The sequence below is a fragment of the Malurus melanocephalus genome, unplaced genomic scaffold, assembly GCF_030028575.1.
Source record: "Malurus melanocephalus ecotype Western Australia unplaced genomic scaffold, MMel_1.1 scaffold_9, whole genome shotgun sequence".
Taxonomy (NCBI): domain Eukaryota; kingdom Metazoa; phylum Chordata; class Aves; order Passeriformes; family Maluridae; genus Malurus; species Malurus melanocephalus.
Window position 1 is genome coordinate 244,328 of NW_026623241.1, and position 16,329 is coordinate 260,656.

General features: G+C 39.7%; 1 protein-coding gene across 1 annotated transcript in view; it reads right to left on the minus strand.

Annotated features, from left to right (window-relative positions):
• Positions 1–16,005, minus strand: part of TLL1 (tolloid like 1) — a 126,458-nt gene extending 110,453 nt beyond the window's left edge. Inside the window, exon 1 of the mRNA XM_057375386.1 lies at positions 15,679–16,005. Coding sequence (XP_057231369.1) covers positions 15,679–15,835 — 157 coding nt within the window. The 5' untranslated portion in view covers positions 15,836–16,005. The remainder of the gene's footprint in view (positions 1–15,678) is intronic.
• Positions 16,006–16,329: the final 324 nt, after the last annotated feature.

Consider the following 16,329-nt stretch of genomic DNA (forward strand, 5'->3'; position numbering starts at 1 on the left):
AAAAAAAAAAAAAAAAAAAAAAAAAAAAAAATCCTCTTATTAAGGAGGTGATCTTTTTTTCATTTACTATGTGGAACTATATGACACCTCTTTAAAATAACCAGAAATTCTTAACCACGGACACTGAAATACACCGACATTAACAAAACAAGTCAACATTTCTCCACCATGTTACTCATGTTACTTAAAATCTTACATCTTTGCCACACATGCAGAGGATGAGGAACTGCTGGTGGCATCTTACCAGCGACCCTCTGAAAACTGTGGACAGGCACAGAAGTCTCTCCTTCTTCCTCTGAATCAGGAAGAGACAGGAAAAGGACAATCTCGGAGAGAACTCAGAACAAAGTGGACAAGGCTGTATTGCTGCTTGGGAAGGGGAAGAAATGGGAATGAATGTGATCTCCCAACTTTCAGCTTTCAAAATCATCACCTTAATATAAAAAAACTCTGCCATTAAAAAGGCAGTTTCTGCTTTCCTCCTGCAGCCAATGGTTAGAAGAGGCCATCCACTATGCTTGCACTAATGTCAAGTCTCAAAATGCACAGGTATCAGTGTAGGGAGCACTGACTGTCAGCCAAGGGCAGCTCCTGTTAGAAAGCAGTTAGCTACCCACACAAAGGAGTCTGAAGACAGACTAGAGGATGGCTTGACACGATGAGCACTTCCAGCAGTTCTGCTTCCTTGAGAAAGAAACCYAGTGACCTCGACACCCAGCCTGTCTGGCATGATTGCACCACCAGAGATGAGAAAAAGCTGACAGCTATTTCAGTGGAAGAAGTGTTGTTTCACATCATTGTTTTCACAGTACACCATGAAAGTCACACAGAGTAAGTTTACATTAAAATTCACACAGTAAAAACTAGCAGGGAAAAAAAACTCAAGACAAAACAAAACAAAGCAAACAGAATAAAACAGAACCTGATCAATACTTTCTTGTTGAAATAGGCCAGTGGCATTAAGTATTTTCTGTATTTTTCCAACTATGCCAAACATTTCCAGCTGCTTGTCACCTTTTAAAGATGCTACATGCAGAACACTAACTATGGAAAGCATTTCCCAGCTCCAGAGAATTAAGAATATTTTTCTTCTTGGATGCAAAACAAGACAAAAATTATTAAAACAATATCCCATATATCTTCTATAATAGAGAAAGGCTATTGGGAAATGGTGTATATTTCGCCAAGTTTCCTTTGAGTCAGCTGCAAGGCTCTTACTTGCCAAATGTAGTTAAAGTAGAAAGTATAGAAACTGACAGTAACAACTGAACCAAAAGTTTGGTGCTACAGTTTTAATTAAAATCAGAGCTAAGAGAAGATACTGAAAGTTTGGGTGGTTAATATCTATGTTAAAGAAAGTGTACCAAAGACAAGAAATAAAAAGAGAAAGCAGTAATTTAAAATCCTCTCCATGCACACAATATGACAGATGCATCATCTACTGCACTTAATAAGATGTCTGAAATATGTTTTATTCTATATAGAAACATTTTCATTACCTTATTTTYATACTTTACAATAAAAGTGTAACTAGCATATCAACACTAAAACTATGGGGGAAAAAGCTCAGAAAATTAGTTATTGAATTTAATGCATATCTAAAACCAGCTTATTTTAAACATATCTCAGGTGCTTTTTACAAGGGATGCTACACTATTTTCATGGTAGCAACATCATTACCAAATATGAAAATCCTAACATACTTGTAGTTTTTTAACATCCTCTGATTCTCATGAACATTTATATTAATAAAATGTCAATGTGTCTGTTGCGGTCACAAAAAGAATTTTTCAAGATGTACAAAAGGACACCTGAAGCATTATTGTATTCATGGGGAAGGTTGGGCTTTCCCAAATTCACTCCACCAGCCCCAAGGAGCTGCAGCAAGTACCCTCCAGACTCAGGGGGGAGCTGCAGGATTTATTCCAGAGCATGGTGTGGCGTGCAGCCAAAGGAGTAATTTAGCAGAGTTTTTGGCCAAGCAGGAAAGTGTTCCATTTCTTCTGCCATTCATTAAGACCCACGAGGAAACTGAGACAGGAAGTCAGGCTTCCAGATAATAGGAGCGTTCCTAATGATGTCCTTTGGCTCACAGCACAGAACAGTTCCTCTATGCTCCCCCTTGCTACATCTTCTCTCCATATAATTTCCTACTATAAGGGGAGAACAACAACAAAAGCTTTTAAAATTAGTTTTTCTTTGCATCCAATTCAAAGAGCCGGGTCAAACGACATTAATTAACTGCTTCTTATTGTGTATCAACAGCAACTATTTGTTTGTTTTAAAACAGCTGATTATGCTTGGAAATTAGCCTACCATAATGTCACTTCAGAAAGATTCTCCCATTGTAATTCTGTACATATATAAATAGAAATAAATAAATTAATGTGTATATATATGTATATAAAAATATTCAAAAACACAAAAAAATCACCCCAGGTACACCRTAATTACCTCGTTACATCTTGTGTCCACTGTAATGGACTGTTGAAAAAACTACAACCCCAGTAAGTTTCAGTAAAGTGACCCTAAATAGAATTTTTCTTCTTCCTTAAATTCTGAGCTCATTAAGGTGAATGCCACCATGCCATTCAKCTCATTAGAAGTAACAAGAGATCCTGAGAGGAAGTGCAGTCTTGGTGAAGAATTCAGCCTAATAAGTTGCAGCACAAAAATATAAAGTGTTTAGCATTCGTACATAAATGTGCCACAACACACAAAAAATAAAAACACTACTTTCTCATAAAGGGAAAAAACTCYAAATAAAATATCTTCATTGGCTGTTGTGGGTCTCGGCACAGAGCATAACTCCTTGCTGTACAGTTCACACCACGCCCCACCTAAGACAATCCAGGGTCTGCAACACATCATTACTGCAGGTTCTTTCACAACCCACCTGTTGGATCTGCTGTATCCCATGTGAGGATACGAGGCAGATTTTTTTTTTTCCTATGATAGTCCAAAGAAGTGAAATTCAAAGTTTGCAAGGAAGGTCGCTACCTTTTCTTAGACCAATCTCACAGAAAGGAAAAGCATAATAAACTTCCTGACACACAATATTTATTTATTTATTTATTTATTTATTTATGGCATTTTACCAGGTGTAAAAGCCACTGAACAATCCACAGCAGTGTCCAAAAGCAGAACCAAAAGATCACTGCAAGAACAATTCATCCATATTTAACTGAATGACAGATTGGAACAAAATACCACTAGGAATTTTCATATGTGTATCATTACTTAAAAGCCTCTAGCAGCAGATAGACTATGGAGAGCACTTTGATCTGCAGAAAAAAAAAACTGCATTCACAGAAATTTCTGCTGGAAATCATCTATCTATGGCTGCAGAGGGCTCAGCACAGGATAATTCACCTATCATTGGCATCTCAGTTTTACCTGGCTTCCCTTGGCAAATAACASAGTTAGAGACTCTGATTTCTCTAAGCACCTATCCAGCCTTAAACACAGAYACCTGTGACTCCTCCAGCAACATACAGGAAGGGAAACCAAATCCAGAGCTGATTCTGAAGAGGGCAGGAAGGAGAGATGCAGCGTGTGTTTGGCTGTGCCCTGGSGGGCGAAGAGCCCCTGTAGCCCCACCAGTGCAGGAGCAAGTCTTGTTCATGCTCCTTTCCACTGGGCAGCCAGCTGCAGAAAGGGTTTATTTCCATATCAGAGCAGMACAACAGGAATCACAATTGGTTGGCATGTAAGAATGGGAATGTTAACTTTTTTCATGAGCATTTACAAGCGGATCCAAAATCTTATCTAGGTCTTTGCTGATTTCGATGACACATCATCTGCTTGTTGGAAGGAAAGAAAAATTTCTCCACTGAAAAAAACAAGGATACTTTAGGTCAATGAAGTCAAGCCAGATTATGTGAACAGAAACCAAGGATCAAATAATTTTTCATCTTCTACAAGATCATGTAGTTAAAACTGAGGATTAYTATTTATGTACATTTTTGTTAATTTTTTCCTTATGGCTGTTATTTAGTCTGACCTTGTTCATAATTAGGAACGAMAAACAAAATATTTGGAAAGATTTGATTATAAATGTAAGTTATTCAGGAAGCTATTAGATTTCTTATATAAACTTGAACCTGGAATGTCTAGATCAATGAATCAGTAAAGAAACATTATATGTGAGGGAATGCTATACCATACACCAAATAAATCTAAGACACATGATTAAGAGTCCCAAAAAATAGCCAAGAAAAATTTATTTTGCCCAAGTTGATAAAGATTGTCATGACTGATTCTACACATTTTTGATTTAAAGCACCATAGCTTGCATATCTCACTAAAATTTTAGCTTTAGCTAAAAGATCTGCACATCTCCATAAACACATTACAGATCTAGGAGGCATCTTTGTATTTGGCTCTCTTCCATAAAGCAAAAGGAAGCGTATGTTATAAATTCTCTTTACTCATGTTTCACTTCTGTAGACACACTGACTGTGATCCATCAGCACTACAATTCATATTTAATTCAGCTTCTTCCAAATTAAAGGTATTATGAATGGAAACATCCRAAGATTTGAACTAGTTCTTTTTTTACCCATATTTCACGTGTGAAAGGGTTTCATCCTCAAGAATGCAGATACAAAAACTGAAAAAAAACACAGGAACCCCCTCTTCTATGCTCTCTGCTCTCYAACACTCCTTCAATTTAGTGATCAAATAATCAAAAAAATGCAGAAAACAAATCTTTTAATGATGGGCAAAGATTTTTCTCCTTACTGCCTTCCCTTAGCAAGTAAGTCCAGAAAACCCCATAACTAAAGCCAAGAACTTTCTTCAAACAAGAATCCTTAGTAAAATCAAGACTCATTTTCACCTGCAKTTCTCACTCTGACCAGGATTTAAGTTCAACACACAGAAGAAACAACATCAGAAAGAAAACAGAAGTTTTCAGAACATGAAAATAACAAACTATTTGGTTAAATGCAAGATTTGCACGGAGTTTGGCTATGTTGTAATATTACTTAGTTCTGTATGGCAATCTAGAGTTTTTGCAATCCATCCAAACTACACATAGCTTTGGGGGAAAAAAACCCACAAAACCTTTCTGATCCATTCTTATTTTGCCATTAACTACTTCTTCATTTTACTAAAAAAAATGGGGATATTAGTATACCTGTTCCTCCTAGTCTTGCAAAATCTCATTAGCTCCTAGCAGCCGCTGGATTAAAAAATGTTTTAATTTGGGGATACTGCAAATTACTGAAGAGACKTCAAGGCTTGTCAAACTTTAGGTAATGGTACATGATTGACACCAAATTCACATGCCTGATGCATTTTGTAACAAATGGCTTATTATCTTTGACTTTACATTTCTTGAAATTATACAGATAAGGAACTGCATATGCAACTGCAATCATCATGTTCATCAGCATTTTTAGCCATTTATCAGATTTAACAATCAATATTCAGCTACGACAAGAAGAAACCTATCTCTAAAGGTTGAGAAAYAGTTGCAGTAATCAAAATCCAGTCTTATCCTGTGGCTTCTTATAAGGGGAAAAAAAAACCAGAGAAAATCAGATGCTCTTCAGGCTGCTGGATTTTTTTCACACCCCAGTCCAGCATGAAAGAACCTGTAATCACAAGGTCACTGAATGTAAGATTTCATGATACTCTTGTGTTAGTGATGACAACTACAGAAACTGGGGCAAAAATCCAACTGCCTTCATTGATGTGCCTGCAAAGCATGTGAGCACATGCATACAAGTAAGCCATAGCCCAAGAACACAGGAGTAAATTAGTCAGTTCTGCTTATTACTTATTCACCTATAAACATTTTCTCTGAAGTAACTGGAAACATTCCCACTGAGTCCAATGGCCTCTAGGTCAGACCTACACACAAAGGTACCTTGKCATTTACATGTGGGGGAAAAGCAAAAAAAGAAAAGCACCCACAGAATATGAACACACGACTTTAAAGAGCTGCTGTAGATGTTTCTAGAGGCATCTCAATGCTTCTAGAGGAGTGCCTCAATGGCAGCTCCTGAAGTAGTCAGGTGAATGTGCACACTTGTGGCTTACAGACAAAATGTGCTCCACTGGACCCACACTGGCAATCTATAAACAGAGGTAAATGCAGTTTCCTTCCTGCATGTTTGCAGGCATTCATCTTCATCAAATGTGGTTGGTCAACGTGTTTACAGCCATATTGAGCTTTGAAATTCATTCACTTCCCAAAATAGCTAAATTGCATTTATCTTTTAGGCATGCCTCAAGACATGAGTCTTTGAAATAGCACTTAGGGAGGGCTGAGGAACAAAGGAACTGCAACACTGGATCACTTCCAAGGTCCTGTCTTTGACAGCAGTCACCACCAGCTGCCTTACAGAAAGAAACTAGAATTTGCAGTAGGTAGACAAGGATAATCTTGCYACACATTGAGGTTCATCCTTGTTTCAAGCTACTAAATACTGGCTTAAACTCTGAAGCCTCAGGTATATATCCACTTGAAAATCATTCTGTTACCATTACTAAATATCAAACCCCAGATGCCCCTGCTACCTATGTARATGTCATATCATATATCCAAATACTGACTCAGTGGAATCCTTTAGCAGATTTCAATACAAAAAAAAGTTGTATAAAATCCCCATGTCTCCAAGTCTCTGTTCTGAATTTTCCATATCAGAATTTACCAGACTAAAATAAGTAAAAATAATTATCTTCTATTTTGTCTTCTTGTATAATATCTGAAATTGTTCATGTTTGTCATGTTCTTTCTCTTTCATTTTCTCTTTACTAACTTGAACATCTTTTTACCCTGTTTTCATGAAAAATTTTTCCCGCTACTGTAACCTTGGGGGAATAAAACACTTACCCATAAAAACCTGGCTCCTTAGCTATTTACAGGCTCAGTTATTACTTTTTTTTCTGAGATTTTATCATATGTTTTTCTTTAATAATGTTTTTCCAGGAAGAAAAGATTAATCTATAGAAGTTATCAGAACATAATGCAATAATGGCATATCAGTAACAACAGAAAAAGACAATTCAATCCTGAATCAATAGTCTTGAAGAGCTCCATTTTTAAAGACTGAGTAACTTATATWATGACAAAAGGATGGGCTGATGAACATATCAAAGATTCTAACATAAAATGAAGATCATAAAAAGATGGGTAACATGCTTTCAACATGGTGCTGGCAATTTTTCATGGAAACACACTATGTTCTTTATAAGAAAAGGGTTAAGCAGATTGTCTAAGCAAAAAAAACCCTAATTTATCCATTTGACTGTGTATTTATACAGGGGATGAAGTACCGAATTATAAGTATGGAAGCAGTTGTAAAGTAGTATAGCATAACCTAACTACAAATAAAGCTGCAGTAAGAACACGGTCCTAAGATAACGTTGAGTAAGGGAAAAATGMAAGTATAAGTTAACATGAATGTATGCAAATTTATTATAAATATAAGGACATTTTACCAGATGGAGAAATTGGGCAGTTCATCAGCATGTTCTCACATCCAGAGTTGTTCTAAAACTACTCCTCATGAAAGCAAACATTCGCTGTGCAAGTAAACTGTTTAAATAAATCTTGTTATTGTATAAGAACCATCTGAAATTATTTCTTTGCTTATCTGAATAGATCATCTGGAAACTTGGGAAGCTCTGCCTTTTGTCCACTCTTGGGACAATTACTGTGCCCTAAGCAAAAATTTTTATTCTTTTTTGGGAAAGTGGAAATGTGTTGAAGGTCTTTAGTGCTACAATGCCCCTGACAGCAAGAATGTACCTAACTAGTGTCCATTAMAACATGAGACACCAATAAAATGGAATAATTTTTGCTTAATAACAATTAAACTTGTTTCTGGGAATACATTTAACTGCTGCTACCAGCATGAGAATAATGTAACTCATCTGCACAGCTATTTAGATACCACTCCCCAGCTGACATCCTTGTCTCCTCACTTCTTACAAGAGCTGATACTTAAATTCTACCATACAATTGACAATATCCAAGGATCACAATGTGACTAGAGAGATACTGGCAACTTTCAAATGCACCAGTGTTCCTCTGTCGTTCAGCTTCTGTAGGAAAAGAGATTAAATTCACAAGGWCAGAAAGAGAATTTCCAAAGTCAGACTTAAATGCATTTTAAAACATCCTTCCTTTAAAACTTTGTGTCCTGATTTTGCTGATTATTCCCTGATCAGGCATCACTTACAACCATCAAAATGAATCAAAAAATTCAAAATCAATTCTAGTCAATGACTAATGAGCCTTTTTATCATTAAAGTATATATAGCAACGAAACTGGTTTAATAAACACARCATATCCTATTAGGAATCATATTTCACCCACCTCAAGAAACGAATTAGGAGTTATTTTAGAACAATATTGATTTTTTTTGTATTTTGGTCTTGACAATCTCTGTTTTATAATATTGAAGAGAAAACCCACAAACCTACATTTTGGAGCATTACTGCTCTGTGAGAGCTATCTGACTGTGCTTAAACATTTTCAAATACCCAATACTCACTTATAGTCACTCAACATTTGCACTTGAGGACCACTACTCAGGCAAAACTCCCCCAAAAAAGTCATCTGAGAGTATCTATTTGAGTGGGAGCYGCCTCCCTAACAGTCTGCAAGAGCAGTCACTCACATGGGTCGCACACTGACACYCCACATATGTGCACAGCACAGCCTCCACCTTCACACTTCCCAGCTCAACCTGTTCTGCTGCGTTACTATTTATACAACCTCTACACTACAGGTACTTAGAGTACTCTTATTTCTGTCACCAGCAAGGACTGTCTTCACAACAGACCTTGATATTTGGGTACATGAGTCCAACAGAAAAGGAAGGTCCATGTATGTGCTCTGTATAGACATTTGTGTCGGGATTTTTCAGGATTGGATGTGCAGTGTTTGGCAGATCATTGCAGCCCACTGAGCATCCAGCACGAGGCCTCTGAGAACATGCTGGTCACACACAGCCCACTCATCTTTCTCCTCCTCCTCATTTCCAGCTGTGACCACAGGTGCCCGGGTTCTTTGCTACAGAGCTATCAAAGCACTAGAGAACAATCTTACAGGAAGCCTGATGATGAGCCAGAAGTTATATTTGGAGGGAATAATTGATAATTGTAAACAAGAGAAGAGAATGTCAAGGGAAGAAAACAGAGAGGACTAGAAGACTGGTCAGGCAGCATAGGCAAAAGCTGAAAAGCAAGTAAAAATTGCTTTCTGTGGATAGGGAATCCGAAGTAAGGGAATTTGCCATAGTAACAACGAAAGAAATGACAGGAAAAGAAGTAGATGAGCAGCAGACACAAAGAATGAATATGCATTAAAACACATTAACAGATTGGCCATTAGCTCACTCTTAGCCAAGAAAAATGTTCTGACAAGACAGAACTAAAAATACACAAAGATTTCTCTAGTCACACTTTCAGTTCTGTTACACTGAAGGGATGTAGTAGGGAGGTGGAGAGAGGTTGCCTGTGGTTTAGAATGGGGGGTATGGACTGCATTCAATAATGACTGAAATAAGTCAATTAGAACGATCCTAAAGAGGCTGAGAAAAGTCTGAAAAATACTACGAAATTCTGCTTACCCAACTGAAAGCCTTGAAACGTCAAAACTTTGTTTTGCTCTGTAATAYTGCTCTTGAAATTTATCTTTTCTTCAGATACATATTAAAAACAAAAATTATATATCCTAATATTTTTCCTAAGTTGAAAGCCAGATTATAAAAAGCTATTTCGGTATAAGGATAAATACATCTTGTCTTAAAAAAGACTAAAATTTCTTCCCTTGTTCATGCACTGTTATTAAATTTAGAGTTAGAATACTATAATGCATCCAGGACGTGAAAAAAAGTCTCCTTCTCCACAAAGTCCCCTGTGCTTGTGAAAACCAGAAGTTAACTCTCCARTCTTAAAGCTCTTCCATTCTTCTGTCACTGTCAAGGACCACAGACGTGACTTTCTCTTCAAAAAGAAGTGAATGAAATTATGTCATAAGCTTATCAACCCTATTGTCCAGAGGGGCAATCAGAATGACATAAGGCAGACATCCAGGTGTGGTGAATGTTTCAGCATTTGCCTTGGGGCCCTGATTCCAAGCTCAATTAGATTTGTCAATTAGATTCATTTTGCAGTGATGTAATACTGCTTGCAGGTCACTTGTTTGACACGCCGGATGTATACTCAGAAACAGATCCTTATGGAAAGTGGTCTGGACATGAAATTGAGCCTTTGGTGTGGAAGAATATTCACAAAGTTAAAATATAAAACATATTCATTTAATGTCCTTTTCCCAGACTTTTGTATCGAATCAATCTTTTCAATTAAACTGAGGAGAAAAAGAACTTCATGTTCTCACAAATCTTTTTCAAAGGTGTTAAGATACCCCATTTAAGGTAATCACAGATAAAGTAAAGCTGGAGAATTCTGGGGAAAAAATACTTAAAAGCTAAATTTGTCAATAGTCTAATTTACCCTATAAGTTTATCCACAGCAGGATGGAAACCAGTTGGGACAGACTATTCAGAAAAGCTTGTTTCTGTTTCAGCTGCCTAGACTATGCACATACTACATGAACAGTCACAATTCTGTCAATCTGGCAAGTGATATTAGCAGCATAACCTCTATATTACTGCAAACTGCACAATGTATCTTTAAGAGTCTACTACATGACTCAATTATAACTATGAAAGATATCAATTATGTGAATCATGAAACARATTCAAAATGTATAAACAGAGGTTTTAAGAATTCTCTTATTACCAGACTGCACAATTAGAATGCTTACAACTGCACATACACCAGAGCACAAGAGGGAAACTAAAATTAAAAAAAAAACAAAAAACAAAACTAGTATAGAAAGTTGCTGTTACAATTTCAAGAAACAATAGATTGCAGTTAGAGATGACAATGCATAATAAATGTACTCAACATTTACCATCAATTTTTCATGTTCATCTACTTTACAAATAAAACACATTATTAGGTTTCATGACTCAGTGATGTGGGAAATACTAATTTCCCTGCTACAGACAATCCAAACTTTTTGTTATTCTTTATGAAGGTGCAAAGTAGCCAAATGAGCTCCTTAGATTCTCACTGGAGGGAGAAATGCACATGGTGAGGAGGGTCTGTCTTTATTTTCTCTAATTCTCAAGTAGGTAGGCATGCATACATATAGAATTTGTTCTTAGTCAAATAACTGCATGCTAAAAAACTTTCAAGTTCTGAAGATTTACATTTAATTGTTTTTCTTCAATATTCTTTTTTTGACATTTTTATCTAGCTTCACTGAGAGAAAAAAATAAAAGCAATTTATGCATCATGTGAAAGGGGTTAWAAAAAAAACAAACAAGTAACTGGGGTTTGTGGGAGGAGTAATCTAAAGTAACTACTGTGAAAACTTTAAAAGTTTCAGTGAAGTTTTCCTTGTGAGAATTTTCCCCAGTGCAAGACAGAATTTCTGGAGCAAAAATCCCAAGAAAACAAGGCCGACAAAAGTGAAAAACAACAACCCAAGGAACTCAAGTTCAAGTGTATTTCCCAGACCTTTAACTTTTGTTTAAGGAAGTGAAATATCTCGCAAAAGAAATGCTAAAAGAGACTTACCTGAGTACAGTCAGCTGTCCAGAGGCTGAAACAGACCTCAGCACAGTGGCTGTGCAACAAAACTAAGACTTCTTACCTAATGCCCCACAGTTCACAGTATTTTAATTGGAAGACCACACCAGAGTACACTCTCATTTTTCATTTGCTTTGTTTTGTTTTAGGAAAACAAAGTTGTTAAGAAAACAAAACAAAAGCCCTCAAAAAACCTTGACTATCGACTAAGTGCAGGCTATGACCAAGCATTATGGGATGGGAATTTTTTTTTTTACCCATCTTACTCTCTATGTTTCACAGCAGATATCCTGAATATATCATAAACTATGGAAAGAATGGAAAAAAAGAAAAAYTTGAAGAATCCACAGGTAAATGCAGGTGCATATTGCAGTCTGAAAAGTTTGATGATGCCCATTGAAATCTAATTAGTATTCTATTCTTTGGAGTGATATCTGCTTATACAAATGCTGATCTATGTCTCTTAGATTCTTTAGAGTGTGGTGCTTCCARTTTCACATATTCTGGCAAATTAGATCTTGAAGATGAACTAAGAATGCCTTACACTTGAACTCACAACGGTAAACACTGTCTCTCCTGCAGAGAGACACAAGGAAATATCCGAGACATCAGAAGCACAGAAACTGTGTTACATCACATCCCACTGTTACAGTGTGCCAGGATTCTTGTTATRAGGAGGAGTAGCGTGACCCAAAATTCACACCTAGGTTAAAGGKCTGTACACAAACACATGGGAAACCATACAGCTTATCAAATTYTCCTGCACAGTGTCAACACCTCCTTCCAGTGGTCATCTCCCTAGCAGCATCACAGCATTTCTCCAGGCCCTTCTSTTCCCTGATGATCCAGGGCTCCCGATGTGCTGGCTTCACTACTGAGACTGTACTTTGGGTTTGTTGCATAAAACAGCTGCTGGTTTAGATGCAAATAGAAACATCAGTTCCAGAAACAACTCCTAGTTCTACTGGGCATCTGATAGACATGTAGGTTTTTTCACAAAGCTGAAAATAGTGTAACAAAATGCACTTTTCAGCCTCTATAGCATCCTGCACTGCACTTCTGGGAAATTTAAGTCAAAGCAACAGTGTGATTTTAGGCACATTCATTAAAATTATCCCTTCCTTGTAAAAATATTAAATTACACATATAGTACCCATAAAAATATCCATAGAATATCCATAAATAACCCCTCAGAGGCTGTCATGTTCTGTTTCTGGTAAATTTCTTCAGTTCTTTCATAAAAACAGGGGGAAGGGATCTACCAAAAGAACACTTATTCAATAGAATTGGGACGGTATCTATAAAGAAGTATAGAACCATAACTTCATCTAACTATAGATCTGATGCCTCACATACAATGCTTACTGCCACAAGATTACAAACGTTTTTTCATGTAGTCTATGCAATAAAAACTAAGCCACATACACTACTCACTGGTGAAAAACTGAATGCAAATTTCTTCTAAAGTACAGGTGAAACAATCTTGCATATTTGGGGGTAGGTCAAATGACCCTAGCATGTCTAAATTTTGCATGGGTATCACTGGAGGTCTTGAAGCATGTCACTAAGTAAAAATACAAAGTACTTGGGCTGTTTCTCATTTTGCTAAGTTGCAGAAATTCATTTATATCTGGTTCCTAACTGAACACTGACCAGTTACCAGCCTGAACAGCTTAATAATAAAAAAAAAGAAGCAAAAGCGCTTTTACAGCCTCTACTGCTTTTACAGCCTCTACTGCAGGCACTCAAGTTACAGTAAAAGCAGGTGTTAAGCATATCTAAGATACAAAGCTTGCATACCTTGCATGTTACCTCAGCAAGAATTCTCTTATTTTATCCTGTCACCTTGTGCATAGAGTGACCACATAAATTTGAGTGTGAACATCTCACACTCCTGAGTGGGAAGCCTGGCTTTGCCCTTCTATAGGGCCTCACTGTGGAACCCATGCTAATGGCAGAGATCAGTAAATTTACTCACGGGASTCCAAAACCCACCCCAGCCAATAAGACCTGACCTGGGGAGAACACACACCTGGGCTGTGCTGCTTAAAGAGGCTGAGCACCCGCTACTGCCAACATCTTTGATCAGGAACCAGTACTTTACAGACCAGGATTAATGGAGYCTTTGAGGAAGGTCTAGCAGGAAAAGTAAATTGTGATATACTGGTGGAGGATCAGTTTCATGAGCTATCTATTTTTTATTAAAAATCATGGGCACATGGCACATACCCAGTGTGCAGCAGTGAGGTGTATTTCTGTTTCTGAAGGACTGCTGTACACTAAGAAGCAACCAAAATAAATGGGGTTTTTACTGGATAGAGAACCTCAAAGTGGCAGCTTTTTAAGAGGAACTACACATTGTTAACTCTTCACACACCTACCTGTCTCTTGTCCCTGTGGCACCTAAACTCCAAATATTTACAAAGCAGCACGAGTAAGAACTTCAATAAAACGTCTCCATGGGCCAAATTTTTCAAACAAATGCTTCTTTCTCCAAGCAAAACAAAGTGATGGCAGAGAATTGGCAACACGGATCAAGTTGCAGTCGCCTACTGTTGTCTTTCTCTCATGCATAACCTCAAAACATTTAGTATCATGAATTATAATTGCTAATTATTCTCACTATGAAACAAGAATCCCACAGCAAACAGAGTAAATACGCATTTCTCACCATATGAAATGATGCATATGAATCTTCTTAAAGAATTACAGACCGGGAAAAAAAGAGTTCAGGTTAACTATGACTAGTTACTTACATTTATTTGTGAGTGCTATTTGAGAAAAAACAAATGTTTTGTTTGCAGTTGCTTCTGTTCTTTCTGCTTCTGAACTTGAACTTACAACTTCAGTTGTAACAAGTCAGACCTAACAATTCACGCTTAGGAACAAAATATTTTTGTGATTAGAAAAACAGAGTGTCTGCATATTTGGCATATATGTACACCACATTCTCTTCAATAAATTAAAGAAAACCACACAGATATAGTGAACACAACCTTTGGCTGAACTAGTTTTCAGAACAGAAAATAACTAATTAATGCAAARGAGGCTGCTAGAAAACCTGAACACTTGTTTAACAATAGAACTGTTGGGAATGGACAACCATTGTTGCTGATAACACATTTGGGAGGGGAAAAAAGCAGATACACTTGTCTACTGAAATACCACTGAACCCAGTTCCGAAGGTCGGTTCTTGCTACTGATAACTTTAATGGGTGAAGAATTGTACCTGGCATTAAGAACGTGGCAGTCCCAAATCAGTCAAACGTTCTAGAAAACCAACTGCTGTGCAAAGTGAGAAGACGCTGTAACTCAGCTCCTCCCGCACAGTTTAGAAAGGGCCGGCTCAGACACAGAGCCTGCGGGAGGCACGGCAGCGGCCCCTCGGCACACGCWGTACAGCACCAACCCGCAGCACAACACCGAGCGGGTCACGGGAGCGGGACGCGTGGGCTCGCCCGGCTGAAAGCCCGGCAGTCACCACCCCCCGCGCATCCCCTCCCGCTCGGCAGCCGCGCTGGTCACATCCGCGGGAAGGGGTGCTCGACCGGGGAGCGACAGGTTGGGATGGAAGAAGSCGAGAGGGAGGCGGAGGCGGGCAGGGCCCCAGGAGAAGCCGCCACCCCCCGGCCGAGCCCGGCCCGGTCGCTCCGTGCTCCCGGCTGGTGCTGCGGGGCACGGTCCCGCCTCGAAACCTCCGAGCCCCGCCTAAAKGCTCTCTGTAACTTCCGCGGCTCCGGCGGCGCCGTGACCCGAGGGCTGCTCGGCGGACACGATGCCCGCGGGGTCCAGCCCTGCCCGCGCCGCGCCCCTCTSCCACCCCAGCCGGAGACGGGAGGCAAGTACGTGGGAAGTCCCGGAAAAGCAGGTCCCGGGTACCTTCCCCAGGTAAGGGGGCTGGACTCAGGGCTCCGGCTGCGTTCGCCGCCGCTGCCCCGGGAGGGAGCAGGTGAGCCCGGGACTCCCCCCTCACGCACCCCGCGTAAATAAAACAGAGACAAAGTCACCATCTGGGGAGGGGGCGGGGAGCTGCATTAGACGTGGAAGTCACTTACCAGCTTTGCAAGGATCCTTATAATCTATCGCCTCGGCTTTATCCTCTTCAGTGAAATCGTAAGTGTAGTCATAATCAAGGCCAGAGCAGGAAGAAGGCTTCCCGCAGACAGTCCACCCGGCCAGCCACAGTGCCATCCTCCAGCAAAGCATCTTCATCCTCCCTCGGGCGGAGAGGTGGCGAGCAGGGCGAGGGTGAACTAGGCGGCCGGCTCGGCTGTCCACGCCGGCTTGGGAAAGGAGGGTAAGGGATGGAGAAACCACAGGTTTTGGGGAAGAGGGGGCTGGTATTTTTTTCCTTCTGCACCTGGAGACTCTTCCAAGACACGGTGCTCCCTAGGTAGCCCCAGTCAGACGGGTGCGACACAGAGCGAGGACCATGAGCGCCGCTGTCCCCCCTGCCCCCTCGCCGGGGAAAAGTCGCTGGTTGTGTGGGTGGGCGCAGGGGGTGGACTCAGGCCGGGAGATCCTGTCTGTCAGGGCTTCCCCTCGCCTCTGTCAAACCCCAGCCAAACTTCCCGCGGAGGAGGAGGCGGCGGCTGCTCGCGTCCCGCTCCGCGCCCGGCCCGCGCCCCGCTGCGCGCCCGCCGACCCCGGTCCCGCTGATGCTGCCAGAAGATGGATCCGGGCTGCACATCAGCAAACTACCACGG